The sequence below is a fragment of the Hibiscus syriacus genome, unplaced genomic scaffold (genome assembly GCF_006381635.1).
Source record: "Hibiscus syriacus cultivar Baekdansim isolate YM2019G1 unplaced genomic scaffold, ASM638163v2 tig00113124_pilon, whole genome shotgun sequence".
NCBI lineage: Eukaryota > Viridiplantae > Streptophyta > Magnoliopsida > Malvales > Malvaceae > Hibiscus > Hibiscus syriacus.
This window is the reverse complement of record NW_024063444.1, coordinates 155,778-178,211: the sequence shown is the minus strand read 5'-3', so window position 1 is coordinate 178,211 and position 22,434 is coordinate 155,778. Positions and strand designations below refer to the sequence as shown.

General features: G+C 36.0%; 1 protein-coding gene across 1 annotated transcript; it reads right to left on the bottom strand.

The window, feature by feature from the left end:
* Positions 1-814: 814 nt before the first annotated feature.
* LOC120185684 (U-box domain-containing protein 16-like) lies at positions 815-20,887 on the bottom strand. Its single transcript, XM_039189844.1, has 4 exons — positions 18,823-20,887; positions 16,321-16,365; positions 5,644-6,048; positions 815-1,158 (listed from the first exon to the last, which is right to left on the bottom strand). Exons 1-4 carry the CDS (start codon positions 20,777-20,779, stop codon positions 815-817), a joined length of 2,751 nt encoding a protein of 916 aa, XP_039045775.1. The 5' UTR covers positions 20,780-20,887.
* Positions 20,888-22,434: the final 1,547 nt, after the last annotated feature.

Genomic DNA, 22,434 nt, shown 5'->3' with positions numbered 1-22,434 from the left:
AAGAGGAGAATCACCTGGTCGGTCGGTGGTGGCTGCTGCGACAGCCGCTGAAGATTTTCGCAGTGGTGGAGAAGAGTAGAAGACAAGGTGCGCACGGTGGTGGCTGCTGCCGTCCCCGAAACGTCCCCAACGAGCACCGAAACATCCTCGTATCGTTCGGCCGTACCCTATCACTGTGGCACGTCCCCGGTACGTACCACGTCCCTGGGACGTTTCGGGTACTTGAAACGCCCATCCTCTATCGTACCCGTGCAACATAGAAGATAACAGGCAAGCAAATCTTCCAAATCCTTTGATGCCCTGATGTTGTTCTCCCTAATCATTTCCACCATTGATTCTCTGAAGTCTCTCTGAGGATTGAACGACGACTTCACCGCGAAACTACCCGACAGACTCTTCCAACTCGAAATCGGACTCCATGACACGCTTTTCTGAGAATGACCCTGTAATCTTCTGCTTCCGATTTTCGGAGAGTTAATTCTCAGCCTTAGCCCTGGAGAATTCACACAAAATCTCCTCCCCGGACACGTTTTCTTGTTCACCAAGTATGAACTACGAACATTTTTTTCTTCAAATTTAGCTGAACTCCTTCGATGATTTGTTGGTTCGATGTTCTGTTCCTTGTTATAGTTGAATTCAACGGGCTTGGTTATGATCCGAGGGAGTTGAAATTCAGAAAAGTTGTCAAACTCCTCCAGCTTGTTGAATTTCTTGTTGCTTCCGTCATCGACAACGACGATGTCCTTGAGTTCAGAATCCATGGCTTTGCAGCTAGAAGAATGCGATAAGGAAACCATGTTATCGAACGATTGAGTCATGATAACGCAGTCAGACCTGAATTCTTGCGGCTGAGAGACGCCGTCAGAGGAGGAGGAAGCTGAGTATTGCGGCGGAGAATCAGGCTTTGTCCAGAGCGTGGCACGATAAAGACAACCGGAAGAAACAGAGGAGCTAACATGCTTCCTAGATGATTCTTTTCCTGGATCGTTTTTGAGATGATTGATATTCTGGGCGGGTCAAGTAAATTGGAAGCTGAAGATTTGTTATTTTTCGTAGGAGAAACATTGAATCCATCACTGGGGACAAGCTCTCTAGTGAAGTAGTAAGATTTTCTGGGATGAAAATGGTGATTCTGCTTGGTTTTTGACGGCTGTGATACTGATGATGAAGGTGACGAAATCTGGCGTTGTTTGTTCGAAGAATGGACATGGTTTTTGGTTTTCCCATGTCTTTAAGCTTGTAAAACCGGGCATTGAGCATCATATCCGAGAACCGAAACCTGTAATTTCCCATCAAATTTCTCTCTTTTTTTCCTGGGAAAAAGTGAAGTTATTTGAAGAAAGAAAGGTCACAAGAGTGGGACCAGGTGTTAACTGAGTTGAGGTGTTTGTTAATGGGGATTAATGAGTAATCAGAATTTTTTTTGTATTCATACTCATCATTACTGTTTTTTATACATGTTAAACAAAGGCGATTCTTCATTGTTTTTGTTTTAGAAAATTTCGCTAGGGCCCCCAGCATCTATGATTTTCGTACTACCATTAAAAATGGATAGTTGGTTTATGGCTTCAAATCAGTTAGATTGCTTTCTAGACAAAATAAAGGAGTAAATTAGATAAATATTACAGTTTTTTTTTAAATATTGTTTTTTATTTTTATTTTCCAATCTATGACAAAATCTATAGTAATTTTGAGAAATTATTTTGAATAAAAAAATAGGACGCCACGAAGATATGGTGTCTTCATTGTTCATTAAAAAATCTCACCACTATTCGGCATTTAAAAATAAATAAAAATCTGACGTCACGAAGACATGGCGTTTTCACTATTCTGCAGCTTTGTTTAAAATATCTTGGAAAAGTAACAAACGAGAGTGTTATGAAAGGTTATTGTATAAGAATGAAGTACGTGAGAGGAGATTAAGCGTGGAGATCAAGCATATATCATACAACTCATTGGAAGGATATTGATGCCAATAGTTATGGCAATCTGGTTCGCACACAATATCTCTAATTCATGGATGAATTTTGGGAAACTGCCAGCTATAGTTGTGGTTCATCAATATTAGCATTTTCATATTGTGAGTTCTGCAAGGTCTCCTTATTAGAAAATGGTAAAAAAAAGAGTAGACGTTAATGGATGCCTACTATTATTACAAGAGTGGGCTTGGCAACGATTGCCTTTTTTTACATTGATTACTCGAAATTTGATTCATTTTCCTCTTATTGAAAGATAATATTTTGATTTTAATCTAAAATTTATTTACTTTAGTTTAAAATATCTTTAGCATATTATTTGTTAGTTTCACATATTATTTGTTTACAGATGATCAACGAAAAAAAAGCCAGGGTTAGTGTAAAACAATGTCAGAGTGTTTAGATAGATGATTGACATATATTGCAAAGGTCAACGAAAAAAAGGCAAGGTTAGTGTAAAACAATTTCACATATTATGTATTTTATAATTTACTTTGTTGTGTAATCGTTTATATATAATATTTACAGTTTATTTGGAGGCCATACGACAATGATGATATAATTATAGATGTACTAGATTATTTGGTGGTGGATGTTAATCTCTAGTGTGTTGTTACACCAATGATTCACTTTTTTGTTGTCGATTTCTAGTTTGGAGATAGGGTGTTGAGGCAGTTTAGCTTCCACCAACCTATTCCACAATTTCCAGCGAATTATGATTATCTCCATGATGTAGATAGACGGGGCAAGTTCGAACGTAATTGGAAAGTCATACATGCTCATTTTGTTGATATGTGGAATGTCATAGCTTCATTATTTCCATCTCACACTCTCATTGAAGATGATGATTTTGATTGGGAGAATTCAGAATACCTCAGATATTATCTTGCGAATGAAAGATCGTACTTGACAACGATCGAAGAACGAAGTGAATGTTCCAACTATAAAAATAAATATGGTGGTCGCAGTGAATTATCTACAAGTAGAGTAAGCACATCTCGTAGTGAAGCGACATCATCTTATAATGAAGCTGTAGTAACACAACACCCTTCAAGCCCTTGGCCGTTTGTGTGGGGAAAGATTCCAGTAGTATCGATGGCGATATGGGAAAAGGAGCCAGTAATCGATGGTAGCTCATCACACAATCAAATTTTTTATTATTTGAAAGCATACATACATGAATGTGTCAGTCCTACGGGAGACCAAAATATTGATGACATCATGAATTTTTAACAGATGACTGCTTATATGTCTACTATGCCAATGTACAATCCCCCGGGAGAACAAAGTGGTGACTGTTTTTTCACAACAATGTCTACTATGCCAACTTAAAGTCCTACGGGAGAATTGAGTGGTGATTGTTATTCTACAACACTGGCTTCTATGTCTATTGTGACTGACGATGAGAAAGATCGCATTCAATTACAAAGCCACAACGAAATCGACATCCACCAAGGTATTATTATTCCACGACACATCGACATGGACAAAAATTAAGGAATAATGATTTCATGTACTTTTCGTTTTTTATATGCATGAATAAATGACATTTATGGCTTGTTTTTAAGTACAAATAGATGAAATATTAAAACGTAAATAAAAATAGATGGAATACAACAATAAAATATTTGAAATATTAAAACATTACAAATTACAAATATAATAAAACGTTCATCTACAAATTACAAATAGATGGAATAATAAAACGTTCATCTTTAAATTACAAAGGATTAAAACATTGCAAATATTAAATTATTGAGGCATGTAACTTGGTCAATTAGGACATTTTTTTCTTTGAATGTCCTTCACCCCTATGGAAATTACATCTCTTTGGTTGTCTTGTTTCTCTATAATTAAGATCCATACTAGTATGGATTTGAGTTGATTGAGGTTTTCCTTTTAGTTATTTACGAATTTCTTGATTCGGTAGCCATACTTCATGCTATGCTGGTGGCCAATATTGTGAATTCACGATCAGTGAAAACTCACATCTGTATATTTTTATTATCGTCTGTAAATTAAAGCATTCATCCATAAAGGTGAACGTATCAACCCCTACAGACATGTATGCAGCAACTACATGGACACATGGATATCACCATGCCTGGAATCGACCTCAGTCACACCACCGAATTCAAATATCAACTTGAAATATTTTTTTGTGTCCTTCTTTGTTGTTGTATATGGATTCAACAACATCAAATGTATGATTTAGTCGGTCGAACTGGTGAACAATCATCGAGGTTGACTTCTTCATGTTGTATTACATTTTCTCACAAGATCGAGAGACTAACGTTGTTCTCTATTTATCATGGACTTGATTTCCATCCCTTTATCGCTCCAAACCTTATCTAACATGTAGTATGTCTCTCTCATTAAGCTTGCAATTGGGAGATGGTGTGTCCCTTTTAGTACTCCATTTTTGGCTTTAACAAGGTTGCTTGTCATTTGTCCGTATCTTCGACCTTTATCGTATGATTGAGCCTATCTTTCCCTTCTGATGTTGTTTGCCCATGTCCACACATGGTTGTCGTAAACCTTTAAATACTCTAACTTCCTCTCGAATTTCGGTTATAATAGTTCATATCATGTTTCCATCATATATGATGTTAGCATCAAGAACAACGAAAATGTATAACTATATATGCTTATATAATTGAGATTGACTGAATTAAACTTACCTATGTTTAAAACTTCACGACGAATGTGGTGGTTTTTTCACATTTCCCAACTATTCTTACCAATATGGCGTATACAGTACGTGTGATATGCGTGTGAAGGTGTCCAACGACTTACTGGCCGTTCAATTACAACTAAAATGTCTTTTCCACTACTAAATATCAGGAAAACATCGTCTTCTCGAACAACATACTCACGTAAATTACTCAAAAAGAAGTTCCAAGACTCTGCTGACTCATTATCAACAATTGTGAATGCAATCAGAAATATATTTCAGTCACCATCTTGTACAATTGCTATCAACAATACATGATTGTCTCTTCCATATAACCATGTCCCATCAACTTGAACCATCTGTTTGCAAAATGGAAATCATTCGATGCATGGTCTGAATACCCAAAATAATCGATGAAATATTTTCTTCCCTTCCACAAGTCGACCTTCTGGATTGTATGCATCCAATGTTTGATACTTTACTTTATTCCCTGAGATAAAATATTTCATTGCTTGTAATAAAGCCTGTAGCTCATTATAGGACTTAATGTAATCGCCAAACACTAACTTATTTGTCTTTTCTTTTGCATGACAACCCTTGGCATAATTTATTTGATATCCAAACTATTTCTTAATAGAAACTTGTATCACTAAAATGAGAACCCTTGGATTTGTTGCAGCCAACATCTTCACGTATTCACATATTACATTCGGGTTCAATTGTCGATGATCTTGTTGGATGGAACTTCGTAAACATTTCTGATCGCCATTGTACTTTGTGATCACCCAAGCACTTTTCCTCTGAAGTTTAGACACTCGGATGTTCCAATTACACTCTTCTTCGTATTTAATACATTTTATAAATAAAGTTCTCAGATTGGATTTTACAACAATGAAGTTCACGCGGTTTTTGATGTAATCCTTTTTAATTTTCAATATAGCTTCATCTTTTTTTTATTAAATTGAATCCCAATCGATAAGTCATGAGAGTTACCCGAAGCCATCTGCATAAATTCAAGCACCTTCATCGCATCGTAATCTATTAAGTTCATGTGAGTAGGAGGTTGGTAGAATGTAATTACGTCATCGTTAGAAGTAAATTCACTGCCATCGAAAATAAAGTCATCACCAATCAAATAGATATCCTCTTCGTCATCATCGCTAGAATCGATAAGTGTTTCCCCCACAACCTCGAAGGCTTCAACGACAACATCTACATTAGGATCAACATATGCGTATATCGAAAGGCAACAATATGGATTAAATGCACTCGATGTCCCATTGGCAAGACCCATTTCAGATGAATTTCTAAATAGGTTTCTGGATGAGCCGGGAACATTATATATCTCGCGCACCTCAACATATAACTCAATAATTTGAGTATTTGTTAATTCATGTACTGCAATCATGATTCTAACATTACTATCATCTCAAAGAGATGTTGCAGAATATCTGACTGGATTGTTACATGTCATCTACGTGTACTACAAATCACCAATCTCAGCTCCAATTTTCATTTGTTTTGTCATTTATTTTAATTGTTGAAGCGTGATTTCGCTTTTAAACATCATGTTAATAGGGCTTTCAGATTCAAATACAATCTCGACATCAATTTTCAAAATTTGTCCATTGCAATAGACAAACGCTAAAAACTTGTCGATCATTTTCTCTGCACGTTAAGAAACACATATATTTTGAATCAAAATACAAAAATCAAAACAAATATATTACTTCAAAACCACTAAAATTCTACCAAAACTCTAAATATCATTTTCTCGTTATTTTTTACTCAAAATATACTGAAATATATCAACAATATACAATCTAAAAATTTAAAACAAAACTTGAAATATAATATTACTTAAATAAAAATTAAAATACAAAATTTAACTTACTATATTTTCACTTAACTTTCTCTCTCTTTATCTTTCTCATTCTTCTTTACTCTAATTTTCCCCCACACTCCATCTTCAACTTCATATATTTAACATAAAAAATTAATTCTCTAAAAAATTATATTTCTGTTACTTATCCTATCATTTACCCTTACACAATATATTTTAATTTTTAATAAATTATTAATACACCTTCTCTATATATTAATCAATACTATTCTACTACATTTCCCAAAGTCTCATACACCCGCCTCACCCCTGCAATTTGTTGGTCACGTGCTGCGGGGAAGTTATACAGACGCCTTTAATATATAATTAAAAAAGTGATACTGATTTTTTTATTATTTAAATAATAAAATCAATAAAAAATTATTTAAAAGACTATTATTTTTACCTAAAACATTAATGTTTTTAATATTTCTGGTAAAATGTTTAACAATAACAAAATCGATAAAAAAAATAAGTAAAATGTCCAATAATAATAAAAATAATAAAAATAATAATATTTCAGATAATTTTTATTTTTTTATTTAAATAATAATAAAATCAATAATATATTTTTAACTATATATTAAAACTGTCACACGTGATTATTTGTCAGAACTGCGCGGCTCTACCGGGTTCAATTTCAAATTCAAAATAATGATGCACAGTGAAGACGGTTTGGAAGCCTGCCGTCCCATTTTTTTAATATTAATATTAGTACAGTAAAGACACCATGTATGTATGATATCCGAGTGATTTTTTTTAAATAAACGGTGAAAACGTCGTATCTTTATGGTGTCCTATTTTTTTATTCAAAATAATTTCTTAAACAGTGAAGATATATTTTGGGTGTCTTTAAAATTACTGTAGATTTTACCATAAATTAAAAAATTAAAAAAATATAATATAAAAACAAACTGTAATATTTATCTAATTTACCCAAAATAAAAAGAAAGGTCTAAATTATATATTTAATTTATTTTAATTTGTAGCATGGCTGTCATATCATTTCGATTGAGTGAATTAAAAATTAATGATTATATTGATCAAATTGATAGGATAAAATTAAGAGTCACGTGAACGGTTAAAAACAAAATATGAGGTAAATATATGATGAGTAAATTAATTGAATCGATTTTTTTATTTTTTTATAAACTTTCATTGTATGGAAAATTATTAAAAAAATGATATGGAGAAATTATAAAATAATATTTATTTATAATTTATTTTAATTATTGACAGCATACGTATATGTAGATATAACTGTTTAAATTTATAATTTTAAGGGAGAGCAACACTCATTTAATTTACACAAGTGTATTTATTTTAATATTGCATATCTTATTGATTCAAAGTTTATGATTTATATTTAAAATTTAGGGTTTAAATTTTTAAATTTTAAGATTTAAATAGGTACGAGCATTAGTCGACTAGATGATGACAACGTGTGATTATAGAGCCTTTGTCTTCAATCAATCAACGAGTGTATGTTTAAAAGATTATATTTAAACAGTTAAAAACAAACCATATATAAACAATATGAAAGTTGAGAATTTGATTGTCAAATTTATTGAAATTGAGTTGTTAAAGATAAGCCTTGAATTTTATTCGACCAATGTCAATATGACAATCAAAGATAATTTTATTTGACCAATCTTATCACTGTCATTCTTGGTGAACAATTTGTAAATTCTCCAATTGAATTTTAGATATATCCTGACCCTAGATTGAGAGAAACACCTCTTACCTAAACTTTTTGTAACAAAAAAAAATTGCATAATTATTAGTTATAACCTAATTCAGTGTCGTTGAAGGATTAAAGTTTTGAATGGATGAGAATAGGTAACACAGTTTTCTACTTATGCCCATTGTTATGTGTGATTATATACTACGATTACAGCACAAAATAAATAAAATAATTAATTAAATTTTCAGATACATTTGTATGCATGTGAATAATATTTTATTTTTGTAGGAAATTTATAATTAGGTAAGCATGGGTCGGTTCGAGTTTTCAAACACTCATGTGGTGTGTGTCAAAGACATGTATTTGCACGATCACAACTCAGGCGACAACGTCATATATATATATATATATATATATATATATATATATTAGTCTTATAATCAACCACTAAATTAATGCATGTTTAAAAGGTTATGTTTAAACACTTAAAGAAAATCTCATATCTAAACAATGTGAGATTTGAGAAATTCAAAGCCAAACATGTTGATTATGAGCTGTCAAATACATGTCCTGAATTTGATCATATCTTAAATTTTGTTAGTTATCTTCTAAAATACTCGAGATCGTAGTATTAAAAGCTCTTTATCTATCATATTGTCATAGGTTTGATTAAATTCAAGACATGCCTTTGACAACTCAAAAAATAACATTTTTAACCATATGCTCTTTTATGTGATTCGAATGCGAGTATAACATAAAATAAAAATCAGATGTGATGATACATAAATAAAAATCAAAGTAAGATAAGTCGGAAAGAAAAGCGTCCGATAACAAAAGAGAAGTCAAAAGGAGAAGCTTTTGAGAGTAGTAATGGTGCTGAAAAAGCTATGGTATCATTTTCCATATTCTGGGTATCATTAACTTAATAAGCAAAATGATAGCAACTGCAACCCTATCTTCATCTCGTCGATCACCCATTTTCATTTTGGTATCGATGTGTACATCTACATAAATTCTCTCGGGATTGACGGTACACTAGCAAATGCTCGCCTGTCTCGATTTTATCGCAAATACTTCCATAAAAGACAATATCAAGTATCGCGTTAATCTTATCTGAGGTGGATCATTGATTTTAAGAGGTTGGGATTTGTACAACCAGTTCCTCGAGAAATTTGCGTATCTTTTACCTTAAATGTGGTAAGGAATGGGGGACCTAATGATCTGGTGTTGTACGCAAATTTCCTTTGCAGTTAATGGCGAGTTTGTTGGAATATTGACAGACAGGACAGGGTTATCCTTTTGTCTAACTCAGAGTGTGCTCCAATATAAGACAGTCTTGTACCGTGTCTATATGGTTTTGCTGGCAGGACTATTTTCACTTGCGATTTTCCCGATATATCATCGATGAACAGTATATTTCTTGATCTAATACTGGTCAGATTATATTTCTCGATCTAACACCTTTAGCAGTAAAGCGCGCCCCTTGCACCGTACTATACGATGATTTGGCGCCACGTGGGGTATAGTAGCGCGCCCCCTGCACCGCGCTATACGGTGACCTGGCATACACATGGGTATAGCGCAGCCCCTGCAGCGCGCTATACCTAGATATCTGACACGTGGGGTATAGCGCGGTGCAGGGGGCGCGCTATACCCCTAATTACCCCCCCTCACGCCCCATCCTCCCTATAAATACCCTCATCCTCAATCACTTTTATCACACCAAATTCTATCAAATTCTCTAAATTTCTCTCAATTACTCTCTTTTTAAGGTATATTTTATAATATTTTTACTATTATATTTTTACTTTATTTAATATTTTATTAATATAATTCTTTTACAGATATATAATGGAAGGCAGTCTACTTCGCTCGAATGGAAATCATATATCTCTACACTTTGCTGATACGATAACATTTTAACGTTTTAATTTAATTTAAATTATTAGTAACATTTAGTTATTTATTTAATGCATGATTATTAGATTAAGAATTAAATATCTCGACACTTTGCTGATACGGTAATATTTTAACGTTTTAATTTAATTTAAATTATTAGTAATAATTAGTTAATTCATTTAATGCATGATTATTAGATTAAGAATTAATTTTTGTAATTATTTATTTTTAGAAGAAGGACCGTGTGTTAGATCATTTTATTAGGAATCTTAAGTTAGTGATACCCCGCCGTGTCTTGTCGTATTTAGTAAAGGCTGGATTCGGTTACAAAGGTAGATATTAGGGTCACTGTAAGATAGAGCCAGACCTGATTTCTGCCTTAGTAGAGCGGTGGAGGCCGGAGACCCACACATTCCATCTTCCGTGCGGAGAGTGCACGATCACGCTTGAGGATGTTTTTATGCACCTGGGGCTTCCGGTGGATGGAGATGTGATATCGGGGATAGCTTCCGGTTCTTGGACTACTTTGTGTCGGGATAGTCTAGGAAATGTCCCGAAAGATTTTATCGGAGGTAGGATACCGTTAAATTGGTTAGATGCCAATTTTCGGGAGTTAAGCGCAAACGCCTCTGAGCATGAGGTTAAGATGTATGCACGGGCATGCATACTGCAGCTGATAGGAGGGTTGCTGATGCTAGAAAAATTGCGCAACCTAGTTCACTGCATGTGGTTGCAACATCTTAGCGACTTTCGTCTCACCGGATCATTCAGTTGGGGATCGGCAGTTTTGGCTTTGCTGTACAGGGAGATGTGTGGAGCCACTGACTACAGGCGTAATGCTATCGGCGGATGTCTCCTGCTGCTGCAGTCTTGGGCATGTTATCGATTGCCCTTTTTATGTCCCGTTGTGAAGAACCCATTCGTATTTCCACTACTTCTGAGGTAATTATAAAACTGATTTTGTATATTAATAATTTTATACAGCGTATAACAAATTTTTGTCCTTGAATAGGTGGTCTACTGATAAGAAAAATCATCAGGAGCTACCTAATGATTTAGAAAAGATTAGGGTGCTAATCGATCAGAAGGCTGGCACACATGTATGAATTTTAATGTTTAAAAATCGATTTTAGATTATAGTTATATAATTAGATTATTATTTTGATAAAAATTATATTATTGTTTTAGTTTGAATGGGTGCCATATTCTACTGATGATGTGAGGGCGGTGATCCCACCTGAGTTGAGGGGTCCATTAGATGTTTGGATGGCGATGGTCCCTCTGATCTGTTATGTGACCGTCGAGTGGCACTCCACTGATCGCGTGCTCCGGCAGTTTGGTTGTTTTCAACCAATTCTGGAAGCATCTCGCAATATGGACGAGTTGCATAGCTTAGATAGACGCGGCAAGACAGATACAGATTGGCTGGTGAGGCATCATGGGTGGGTCGTGTTGTGGGAGGATCGACATCGGCGCCTTCTACGTAGAGAGCCTATTTTTACTGACTTCTTGATGTATGCTGAGGATTATTATGAGTGGTTCAACAGTAACGGGAAACCGTTTCTACTTCCCGAGGATGCACGAGGGCAGACATTTCCACGACGTCGACAGAGACGTTCACCGACACAGCACCATCGTCCCCCGACTCGTGGACGGAGAGCAGGTGCTTCCGGTTCATCCTTAGCTGCACAAGCAGGACCTTCCCAGCAGCCACCACAGCCATATATGATGCCGCAGCCATATATGATGCCGCCATCGCCTTTCCATTACCAGATGCCGCCGCCTTCACCTGGTTTTATGACCCCGCCACCGCCACCGTCACAGATGACCAATTCTGGAGGCTATTATGGGTCTATGTTTGCAGATCTAACATGGGGTTCATATATTGGATATTTGGCGGGTTTAGCCTCATCACCCATGGCCGCAACACAGACACCGCCCCCTGTACAGTTTTCACACTCAGCGATGTCTGGGTTTTATGAGTTTTCCCAGTTTTCGCAGGCCGGTGGGATAGTCAGTCATACACCTCCAGGGTCCTTATTCTACAGAGGTGCTTCATCGTCATCAGCTCCTCATCAACCTAATGTACCTGCGCAAGACGACAACGACGACGATGACGATGGTGATGATGATGACAGTGAGGAGTCAGAACCAGTGATACGAAGAAATCCTCCTCGAGACCGACAGCCACCGCCCTGCGGAACACATTCGCGTTGCAGGCATCGATAGATTTTGTTTTTTATTATTTTTATTTACTTTATTTGTTAAATTGTAATTTTTTATTATTTCTCATTTAATACTTACTTTATTTTGTTAAATTTGTTGGACTTTTTAATGTATTTCAGTTTGTTTTGTTTATTATCATTTAATATCAGTTATTGTAATTTGGTTATCATTTACCATTTAATACTTATTGTTATTAGTTTGTTAAAATTTAATGATTGTGTTTGTTTTTTTAATCTTCATCGGTGATTATCAAATGACATTAACTTGAAGTAAATGAAAATTAAAGTACAAGAATTATTATTTGATAATAAAATACATCATTTCCTCATCAATTGTTACTTGATGACAATAGAAGTGGACATGTTTTTCTAGTGTGTCCTGGGTTTTTACAATGCCCACATCTTCTGTCTTGTCTAGATCTTTCTCTAATATCCATATCCCAATGAATTCGATTAGATTTTGGACGACCACGCTCCCTCAATAAACTCGGATTTGGTACAGTCGGAAGCCAATCTTGAACCTCATCAGGGTCTTTGTCATTACCTATGGGGGGAAACTCAAATTCGTATACCTTAAAAACTTCAGATAGTAGGTATATGGGATCCACAAAATGGATATAGTTTTGACGTGTATGCGAGCAAGCTGCTATCACATGAGAGCATGGATACTTTAGAACTTTGAAAAGCTCGCAGTCGCACGTTCTGTCCCTTATATTTACTCTTAACGACACATCATCAATCCCTTGAAGAGGTCGCGGCAACTCTGTGACATGAAACATTTCATTCCTTCTAGAGAAGCTTGTTACAGACATTCCATTTGATGCAACAATTTTTTTCTGTAGATTTGCAACTAATCTAGGGTGATAGACATGCTTCGCAAAAAGAGCCCCCAAACAAAAATATGTAGTCTTTACCAAAGCTGCTACTGGTAAGTGACGTGCACCCTTCAAGGTTGAATTGATTGCCTCTGCCAAGTTGGTCGTCATGTGTCCATATCGATATCCACCATCATATGCTTTCGTCCACATTTCTTTATCGATGAGGCTGATGTAATCATATCCTTCCTCGTTCTTCGCTCGTAACTCTTAAAATATTGATTCAAACTTTCGAGGAAGTAGTTCGTAACCTGATCAAAAAATGTATAACTTACTAACTTGCTATCTTTGCAAAATTAAAACGATCGAAAGAAAATAAACTTGCTAAGTTTCACTTACCCATGCGCACAATTAATTGACGCTCATCATTCTTCTTGTACCTTCCATGGTAGTTCGCGGCAATGTGTCGAAGACAATACCTATGTTGGACAAAGGGTGGTTGCCACATTGGACCCAAAGACTCCATTACTGCTTTGATCCCAACTCCGCGATCTGAAATGACACAGATGTTTTCCCTCGTGATAACATGTGCCCGTAAATTTCGGAGGAAAAAAGCCCAAGAAGATGTATCTTCTCCTTCGACAAGAGCAAAAGCAACTGGAAGAATGTTGCGATTGCCATCTTGGACAACTGCCAATAATAAAACTTGCTTGTATTTTCCATATAAGAAAGTCTCGTCGATCTGTACCACATTGCAGTATTTGACAACATTAACGCACTGTGGGTAACTCCAAAAAACCCGGTAGAATTGACATCGATCGCGAAGAACTCGATCATTATGGTATGCATAGGAGGTTTCGAAGTCCACAATTGTCCCAGGATTCAACATCCACACCAGCCTAAACCAACCTGGAAGTTCGTTGTAAGATGCATCCCATTCGCCATGAAGTTTGACAATGGCATTTTGTTTTGCCAACCAAGCTTTTTTATAAGAGACAGTGTACCCATACTGCGATTGTATATCTGAAATCAACACTGCAACAGCTATATGAGAGCTTGCTTTGACCATGGGCATGATGGCTTGGCATATCACTTTAGAGTCCAAGTTGGGATGATCTTGGTTGACCCCTCCAGCACAACATGTGTGAGGATCGTTGTATACTGTTAGTTCTCATCTGTTGTTTTTCCTCTTCCTCTTCGATACGCGAACCATCCAATTGCATCCGTTTTCACGCTGGGCACAGTAGCATACATATTTTTCGGTCGTGGAGCGGTCTACTCTGGACTGAACATAATTACGGATATTGTAATTTTTGATAGCCATCATCGCTTCTTCTTTGCTTGAAAACTCCATGCCTAAAGATAACTCACCATTATTTATTGATGAGTAATACCCATAGTCACCGAGATGAGGCATATCCGCAAATTCTGGCCCGTACATTGCACCATAATCAGCTTCATACATGTGTGCAGGAGGGTCAGTTTGTGCCACATTTCCTGGAACTTCATCATCATCGGAGTTGAATTTCGGTGATTCTGGGTGAATGAATAGTCCAGTCTCAGCGCCATCCGCACCAGCTCACGAAGCGATTCTTCTGGTGGAGATGATGATTCCTCTATGCTCTCCACATTTAGGTCGTAGAACCTACTACTTGCACGTCTTCCCTTTGAAATGGAAGGCATATCAATATTGAGATCGAAAAAGCTCGCAGTCGAATGCCTCACCCTAGAGCTTGAAGCCATCGCGTCAAATGGAAACTGCACAGATGGTTGCGTCGATGGCATCTCCATATTAAGGTCAAAGGGATTTACAGATGAATGAGCGATTCTTCTGGTGGAGATGATGATTCCTCTATGCTCTCCACATTTAGGTCGTAGAACCTACTACTTGCACGTCTTCCCTTTGAAATGGAAGCATATCAATATTGAGATCGAAAAAGCTCGCAGTCGAATGCCTCACCCTAGAGCGTTGAAGCCATCGCGTCAAATGAAACTGCACAGATGGTTGCGTCGATGGCATCTCCATATTAAGGTCAAAGGGATTTACAGATGAATGCCTTCCCCTTGAACTGGATGCGATGTTGTCATACAGATTGTTCGTCGACCTACCTCGGTATATTTTGTAAGGAGTTACGGATGAATGTCTCCCCATTATGGCATTAAAATCATTACACATTACTGTCGTTGGGCTGTCAACTTGATCAACTTGTTCAGTCAGCCCATAGTGGGAGCTTAATGATTGACCTCGAACAGCACGCACTTGAACAAAATATGCATACATCTCAATAGCGGCGTCTGAATAATTACTTTGAGCTTCAACCATCATTTCAACATTATCATTGTTCGAAAGTTCGAACGCTGTATAAGTTAATGACAACAATAATGTTGGAAATCTATATTGCAACGACGACACTCTTCTACTACTTCCAACATGAATCTTCCTCGAAATCTTCGTTATCAGCTCATCAAGAGTTATGTTTCTCTTGAATGATATTTTAACGCGCTCATTTGATACGAAAGCAATGCCAGTTTCATCTTCTCGAATTTCACCATCATAATAAACAATAGCTGAAAATCGCGCCATTATTTGAGTTTAAAAGTGCAACACTATTATATCTGTAAAAAAAATAAATGAAACAAACTTGATTTAATAAATTATATATGAACGAACATATAACACAATAAAATTTTTACACATCAACGTAAATAAATTAAATAATATAATTTAATATTATTACCTGCACCGCAAAACTATTTCGACGTATGTTCCCGCATTCCAATTTTACAAACACAAAAATTAATTGAAAATAATTAATATAATATTTTTTTCAAATAATCATAATAAACAATAAATATATTAAAAAATTATAACAAAATTACCTTATAACGAAAAATCACACGAACTTCTAAATAAAATATGAGAAGATTGCCAGAATTATTGACTCGTTGACGGAATTGTTGTATTAATTTATAAGTTGAGAGGAGAGATGTGAGAAACTTAACCGGCGGATAATGGTATTTATAGCGAGGAAAGTTATACAAAACGCGATACCTGCCCCGCGCTATACCCCTACGTGGCGTATAGCGCGCTGCAGGGGCCGCACTATACCCACGTGTATGCCAGATCACCGTATAGCGCGGTGCAGGGGGCGCGCTATACCCTACGTGGCGCCAAATCATCGTATAGCACGGTACAGAGGGCGCGATTTACTACTAAGGGTGTTAGATCAAGAAATATAATATGACCGGTGTTAGATCAAAAAATATACTATTCACCGGTGATATATCGGGAAAATCACCATTTTCACATGTACTAAGGCTTAAGAGTGGCAAATAATAGTTAGAGGTGTGGCTCTAAAGCTATTTTTTGGTAAATTACACGAATGGTAACTAAAATTTGAGTAAGTTTTCATTTTTCACATTGAACTTTCAAAAGTTACAAATTGATCACTAACATTATTGATTTGTAACGAAATAGTCACTTGACTTTAACAGCCATCAAATGCCACGCTGGAGAACCTGTTTGACTCCTTGGGGGCTTCAACTAATTGCAACAGCAACTGCGTCAAAGCTCCTCCCATGAACACAACCTTCACCACTGCTTTCACTCCATTTGGATTCTTTATCAGCGCCTCTTCGTTCTCTCGTTTCCCAGCACTTGCTCTATTCTCGTCGTTGTCTTTCCTGCCAAGCTTCTCTCCTTCATTTCCGAGTTCCAAATATACGTCACCATTCCATCAATTAAAAATTAGAAATCTCTGGTCAAAATTCTCCCAGTTTGTTGTTACTTTTACAACATTCTAATTGTCGCTAAAAGGATTGGAATGTCTAGTCTTTCATTTGTCGAGAGTGTCGTGGAAGTCTTGGGAGAATCCAGGGCCTACTATTTCGAAAACCAGTTTCAAAAGCAAAGGTAAGAAACCCATTTCGATAAAAAAAATGTGAAAAAATAGAACAGAAAAGCGTAGATCAAATGGAAATGGGAGAAAGGTTTCAACAACAGCAAACTGAAAACGAATCTAAAATGGAAAATATGAACAGATGGAAAATATGAACAGATGGAATTCATGAACAGATGGAAAAATCCACCAGTTTCAAGATTCGAAGTCATTTAACTCAACTTGTCTGCATATTGCATTTTGGATTTAAGCTAGACTAATATTTTTCATATGGAATTCATGAACAGATGGAAAAATAAAGTTAAGTAGTAGGGTTTAAGATCATCCAAATCCAATGCAGTAGAAACAGGCGGATCTCTATTCAGAAAGGCATGTTCAAGTTCGACTTAACGAAGGAGGAAGCTCAGATTCAGACACTCAAATTCCGAGAGCAGCCCTAAAGATCATACTTCTCCTTCTTCGCAGCAACTTGGTGGGTCTGCGTACCCAAAACCCTAACGGGCTAACACCCAAAACATGAGTAAGAGTAGCTATAACTTCTCATTCTTTCTCTTACTGGGCATCTTCTAAAGTTTTTCTAGATTCGAAAGGTCTGGTCGAATCGATTACGAATTGGTTTTGTACTTTTGTTAAAGTCGAGTGAAGCGGTGAAGAAGAAGAGAAAAAAAAACCTGAAGCAGAGAAGCTTTCCGTTTTAAAGTTGATGGGTTTTGATTGGTTATTCTGACTTGGTTTCGAGGACGGTTATGTTGGGTTTTCCTTCAACGATTCCTCGGTTTCAAAGGGTTTGTTAAAGAAAGCCCTTGAGTTAAGCCACGAAGAAGAAGAAAACAATATTGATGGGTTTTGACAGGTTCTTTTGACAGTTGGAAAGCCAAATTAACTGACTTAACATTCCAAATCAGCATTTCGTTATCTTGCTAACGTTAGTTAAGTCAACTAACGTCGATGGATTATTTTGTAACAAATTGATAATAATAATGATTAATTTGTAACTTTTGAAAGTTCAGTGAAAAAATTAAAACTTAATCAAACTTTAATGATCATTCAGATTGTTTACCCTTCTTTATAATGTTAAAATTTCTCTCTTCATATTTTATGTTTGATAAAATAATTATTTTAGTTTCTATTTTTTGAAGTATTTTAGCTTCCATCGTTTCATTTTGAGACAAAATGTTTTTAGTTAGACGAAAGTCATTAAGTCGTTAATGTGAGATTGCCATGTGTTTAAAGTTATGATGTAAAATATATCACGTGTTGAAATGATGATATAATACATATTATATATCGGAAGTAATGACATAAAATACATCACATGTCAAAAGTTACTATGTGATACATGCCATGTATCAAGGTATTGACTCCTAAAAGAAATAGAAAGTGATTATGCGTACATTTGGTGGCCCAATAAAAGCAGTGGCGGATGCAAATTTTACTATGAGTGTTGGAATTTAAATTTTTTTATTTTAGTTGTTATTTTTACTATGAGTACTCACCCTAAAATTTTATTTATGTTAATTTCATACGAAAAATTTTAATAATTAATGTGTATATCAACTATATAGTAAGTAGTAGGATCAAATTTTGAAGGCAATTTATAAAATAGAAAGTGATAGAATGAACTTTCAAAGAATGGTTTAAGTACAATTTTACCTCTCTTCCAACATTACAAATCGACCTCAGAAAAAAAAGAATGAAACAAATTCTTACAATTATGTTGCTAACATGGTTCTTGATGTAGTAGCGCTCCCGCTCATCATCATCGAACTATCCAAACCAGCAGTCCATGTTCGAAGAGCCTTAAGTAGTGTCGCCGCCTTCCGTCGAGCTCTCGTTGTTCCTGTCCCCATCACTTCCCATATAATCCTTTCGATTGACGGAATTTTTCCTAGCTCTGCCATAATCTCTGATCCCCCTTTTCTACAAATTATGACTAAAGCAGCAGCCGCCCTTTCTCTCATAGTATTTGAACCTTCCCTCAAAATTATGCCTAATTTCTTTATTAAATCATAGGAGGCTGCAATTCCCGCTGATCCACCTCTCTTCACCACCGCCTCGAGTATCGTCACTGCCTCTTCCGGCATCAGGTTGATGACTCCGCTCACGAGCTCAACCACTCCTCCCTCCACTAACCTCCCAACGGTCTCCCTATCTCCCGCCAAATTCAAAATTGTCACGAGTGCATCCCTTTTGGTGTTTGTGGGCCCCTGTTTCGCCAAATCCATCAATCCTTTGATGACGCGTGTCCTCCTCCCTAGCCTTCTCCTGTACGCGTGCATATCTGATAAGCTGAAAATTGTAGCGGCTGCATTTCCTTTGGCTTCCCACGTCGCACCCGAACGTAATACCTCGATAACACCGTTTAAAGCTCCGTCAGTTTCCATGATCTTCGTTTTGTTTACTTCTAGGATGGACAGATTAAGAATCGTTGTAACGGCGTTCACTTCGAGGTTTGGGTGCTCGGAGCCTACACCCGGAGCTAAATATCGGACAAGGATTGGTATGGCGCCAGCTTCGGCAATTGAGGCTCGGGTATCCGAATCAGTTTTAGCGAGGGCACGAAGCTCATAAATGACAGCGTTAGCCGTCTCCATGGACGGGGAACCCGACAGTTTGTTGACCAAAAAGGACACCGTCATTTTCGTAGATTCAAAGGCGGCTCTAACGCCGTTAGCCTTATTGTTATTTCCCGCCGTTTCAAACGGGAGCCTTTGTTGACGGCACCACGTGGCAATAAGATTCATCAAAGCACGATTAGGGATGAGGTTCGTGTGGGCCAGAGTCTGACCTGTCTTTGGACACGTGTTGTGTCCAGATTCAATCCATTGATTAATCGACTCCCGATCGTACGTCTGTCCGGAAGCCACGACTACTGGGTCCCGCATCAACTCTAAACTCACCGGGCACAGGAGATCTACTGGAACAGTAATATCTGACATCGATTTTCGTCGGCGATAGCCTGGTTTCTCCGTCGTTGAAGATTCAAATAGAACACATTTAGCGTAACGAACGAGTCCGATCAAAGAAACAATCTCCGATTTGGATTTTTCATCGCTTTTGTTCTGGATTTCTTGTTGGAGACTCGAAATTTCTTCTCTACAAGTTGAATAATCGATTAATCCTAAATCCTCCACGATCCGTTTGAGCTTTAAATGATCCGGGACGATCTCTTTCTTGATGAGATCGAGCAAAGCTAAAACGTCTCGCCTGAGAGAATCGTCTCTGAGATCTACCGATGGTTTTGATTTGGAGCACTGTTTTCTAACCAAAACGACGAGTTCTTCCACGTCTTGACTCAGATCAAATTCTTCGACAGGGAAAATGTCGAGGACAGTTGATAATTCGAGGGTGAGCTCATGGAAACTGCTGGCCAAATGTGAGTTTTGCATGAGCATCCACATCTTGCTTCCATTGGAACAATCTTCGATCAAAGCTTTTATTCTCTGTAAAACAATGTACATCTCTTCGAAGCAGAGGAGTGTTGAAGGAGAGAAGAAGACGTTAGAAACTGAATCTCGAAGAAGCTCTTCGAATAAGATTGCAAGAAGCTTGGACGTGTTTATTATGGAAAGAGACTTTCGAATGAGAAGACATTGAAGAGGTTTAAGGGTCGAGATTTCCTGAGACAGAGAAAGAAGCGAATTGATCAGGTTTAAGTCTGCTAATGTCGGAGATGGTGACGGCCGCCGCTTTCTTGGCGGGAGAACTCTAGGAGAAACGGCCATGGATGACGGAATATAAACAGAAAGAACTCTTGCGGAATGATTGTGTGTAACAGAGAAATGTGAGCTAATGGAAGAGGAAATTTGGTAGCTTTATTGTCAAATATTTGAATTGAAGAAGAAGATATAGCCAGCCGTTGATAACAGGTAGAACAGGTTGGCCAGTTGCATTTCAACTTTTCTGCATGGCCCATGTAGTATTTATTTACAAATTTATATTTTCAAATTAAGCGGTAGTATGCATTTGAATTTATTTATTTATTTCTGAGTAATGCAACATACATTGTATGTAAATGAAAATCCAGATCTTCAAATTTATGTTACCAAAAATTAATATTTTGAATTATGCTAATGCGTAGGCCCTTGACTGGGTATGAAGAACTGTCGAATTTAGATAAACTTTCTTGGTCTAATTTTGGACAAGTCCCCCTTTGATTTTTTCAACACTTTAATTCCACGCCCCCAATACTGTTTTGGGATTGTAATTTTATTTTTATATTAAACTCAGTCATGCGATGTATTTAGTCGTGATTTTGAGGTTCAAAGTAAATGTTCCAATTATTTTACTAAATAAATCAGAATGGAATAGCCAAGAACAAAATAAGAATGGCGACGGATAGTACACCCGGCGGCATTTTGCAATTTTAGGCTAACATTTCTCAACCACTCATTACTCTAATTTAATATTAATCGACGTCAAAATCAATCAAATCACTTCAATAATAAAAAAAATATTATTTATCCGAAAAATTTTGAATTTAAATAATAATATCGACAGGATGTATGTAAGGGATGATTAAAAAATATTTTAAATATATATTATCTTATAATTATTATATATAATTTTAAAAATATTAATTGATTTCAGAATTAATTACTCTAATTTAATATTAATTGATACCTAATACAAAAGTTTAAAAAATATATTGTTACAAGTTAGAACGATAATAATTAACTCGTTTATTTATTATTTTAAAATTTTAAATGGGTGGAAATTAAAGAAATGTTACGTGCGAGGAAAAGTAAATTCCAAGATGCATGCATGAAGGACGAAGTTGCATATCCCCGCCGCAATTAGAATAAATCAAAGTCAAATTTGGAGTTTGCCTTAATTATATTCATTACACTACAGTAGGAAATAATAATATTTAAATTATATAATGTCTAATGAGAAATATGTTACCGCTGACAAAATTAGTCGCAAAATGACGGCAGAAAGCGTCAAATATTATTGATTTGAATATGCAATTATTTGCTAAAAAAAGCAATTATTGAGGATTTCAAGCCTGAAATAGATTCAAAGGTGGTTTTATTATATAAATACATTATTTTTTAAAACTATTTATGAAAAATATTATTCTCTTAAAAGATTATTTATGAAAATGACACCTATTTTTATCTCAAGCAGCATATAACTGATTTTTCAGGAAATTAATATAAAATCGATAAAATTTTATTTAAAAGTATGAAGTATTAAATGTTACGACTTTTTTAAGACCGTACAGTGAGATTAGTTTTGAGGTATGTTGTTCGTCTTCTTGAAATAATGTTTCTCATTCTTTAAATTATCGAACAAACATTTCAAATCCCGTAAATATAAAAAAACCTCTAAACATCTAAAAAAATAGTAGATTTTTTTGTTTAATTTTATCGATTTT

Excerpts from the sequence above, each read along its gene's own strand:
- LOC120185684 (XM_039189844.1), bottom strand. The coding sequence starts at position 20,779 with ATGGCCGTTTCTCCTAGAGTTCTCCCGCCAAGAAAGCGGCGGCCGTCA. Across the intron at positions 16,366-18,822 it reads ATGGACTGCTGGTTTGGATA|TAAATCGCGCCCTCTGTACC; the intron begins GTTCGATGATGA and ends CACCCTTAGTAG. Across the intron at positions 1,159-5,643 it reads ATTTATGCAGATGGCTTCGG|TATCACAGCCGTCAAAAACC; the intron begins GTAACTCTCATG and ends CTTCATCATCAG.